The 2,240-nt window shown below is 52.2% G+C and overlaps 1 protein-coding gene across 2 annotated transcripts in view; it reads left to right on the top strand.

Annotated features, from left to right (window-relative positions):
* The first annotated feature begins 396 nt into the window (after positions 1-396).
* GRIPAP1 (GRIP1 associated protein 1) overlaps positions 397-2,240 on the top strand; it is a 29,672-nt gene continuing 27,828 nt past the window's right edge. For both annotated transcript variants that reach the window (XM_017523917.2, XM_017523916.2), the window contains exon 1: positions 397-478. In XM_017523917.2, the coding sequence (XP_017379406.1) occupies positions 437-478 (42 nt within the window). In that variant the 5' untranslated portion in view covers positions 397-436. The remainder of the gene's footprint in view (positions 479-2,240) is intronic.

Genomic DNA, 2,240 nt, shown 5'->3' with positions numbered 1-2,240 from the left:
AGGTGGGATTCCCCTTTGGGGTCGCCCGGAGGAGGGCGGGAACAAGACCAGAGCGAAGCTTCCGCTTTCATTTCTATGGTTATTAAGTTACCCATTCTCATTAAAGGAGTAACGCGGAAGCGTTATTTTCTGTCGGCAAAGACTTCCCTAGCGACGAGTCCACTCATGAGACGGGTATGTCACAATGTCGTACCACAATGGGTGGCCTAGAAGAGTCCAAAAGCGAATCAGATGACCTACATTCTGGTATAACGTTATATTACAATTCACCTGACCCGTCGGTTTCATTCTTTTCTCTGTGTCTCCAAAATGCTGTCCTTTGGAGTTACGTTCTATCCCCTCCATTCCTGGCCAGTGGTTTGGTCCGACCTTAATTCTGACAGGAGGCACGAGCTGCGTCTGCGCAGAAAGCTGGCGGGGGGGTGGGGGGAGGAACATGGCGCAAGCTCTGTCCGAGGAGGAGTTTCAGCGGATGCAGGTGCCGCTCGCGGTGGGAAAAACCACCTGGCTAGGCGACCGGAGGCGGGGTAGAGAGAGGTCGTGCCACCAGCTCTGAGAAGGGGTTGGTGGAGATGGACTCTGAGTTTAGGGGGTGGGTCTGGAGAAGGTAAACTGAGGCTCGGAGTGGTGAGACTATTGGATTCCGAGATATTCTGGGGCTTTGAAGGTTGGACTCGGTTAGCATTGTGGGTGGGGGAGAGCGCCTTTGAGTAGGCGGTACCTTACTCAGACCTGGAGGGGACGAGACATTTGGGCTTGTGCAGGGGACACCGTCGGTGTGTGATGATAATGGGCTTTGAGGGAAAGAGATCCTGAGAAGGCGAAACCATTTTGTCTGGAGAGGAAGGAAGCGGGTGTTGGGTCGTTTGCGTCATGGTGGGGGGAGCCCTTGAGAGGGCAGAACCATTAGTGGGTGGTGGTAAGTTTTTGGGTGATACCACTGTGCCCGGGGGTTGAGGAAAGACCCCAGTTGTTGTCATTGTTCCTGGGAGGTGGAGATCCTATGCTATTGGTGGTTGGTAGTGCATCCTAAGAGGGGGCGGCACCATTGGATGATTAAGGGTGATCCCATTAGGCCTGGGATGAAGAAGTCCATGAATGGGTAATACCATTAATCCCATTAATTGGGGGAAGGACTGGAGGAGGTAAAAGAGTGATACCTTGTACTACAAGGAGGGGAGATCACTGGGCTTTGGGGAGGTACCCCCACTTGATTCTTTTGAGGTGACTCTGAGATGCAATGAAAGGCCATAGCATTGCATATGAATGGGCTCTTGTCAAGAGGGTTCCTCACTGGGGGACTCTGAACAGGGTCCTGCGTGGGGAGGGGAGGAACTCTGAGGGAGGACAGGTAATCCCATTGGTCCTTGAATGAGGGAAACCGGCTGTCCCTGTGTGAGGGACACTGAGAATGGAAGGGTGAGTTGATTGGCCCATGAATAGGGAAGACCACTGTCATCTGAAGGGGATTCTAAGTCATTCCAAGAGTCATCCAACTGGCCCACCCAAGACCTTGTAGAGGTGTACTCTGAAGGGTATAGGGCCATTCCTGTTGGATCATGACTGGGGAGCTCTTGAGAGGAGGGGGGGTACCCTTGAATGAGGAACATTGATCGCACTGGGCCATGTATTAGGGAGAACTACTAGGCTTTGTTGGGAAAGAAGTCTCAAGGGATACAAAGGATATTCCAATTGGACCAGGACTTGGAGAGACAGATCACTGGGTCCTCAGGAGGACAGGAGCAGAAAAGATTCTATGAAGGCCAACCCCTCTGACCTTGAGCAGACTACCAGAGGATAGGGAGTGGAGGCTGGTGCCGTGTCAGGGAGGGAAAAATCCTGGTAGGGGAAGGAATGGTGAGTTCCTTACTGGGAAGGAACCAGCCTTGCTGGGTAGAACCAGCCTCAGGGCCCTACAGGGGTGATAGGGAGGAGGATGCTGTTTGGAATGGCCCATACTTCACTTTCCCTTAATTATTATTATTATTATTATTTTGAGACGGAGTCTCGCTTTGTCACCCAGGCTGGAGTGCAGTGGCACGATCTCAGCTCACTGCAACTTCCACCTCCCAGATTCAAGCAATTTTCTACTATCTCAGCCTCCCAAGTAGCTGGGATTACAGGCGCGTATCACCATGCCCGGCTAATTGATTTGTATTTTTTAGTAGAGACAGGGTTTCACCATGTTGGCCAGGATGGTCTTGGACTCCTGACCTCAAGTGGTCTGCCCACTTCGGCCT

This window comes from Cebus imitator, unplaced genomic scaffold (assembly GCF_001604975.1).
Source record: "Cebus imitator isolate Cc_AM_T3 unplaced genomic scaffold, Cebus_imitator-1.0 Scaffold30, whole genome shotgun sequence".
Taxonomy (NCBI): Eukaryota; Metazoa; Chordata; class Mammalia; order Primates; family Cebidae; genus Cebus; species Cebus imitator.
This window is presented reverse-complemented; position numbering and strand designations above follow the sequence as displayed.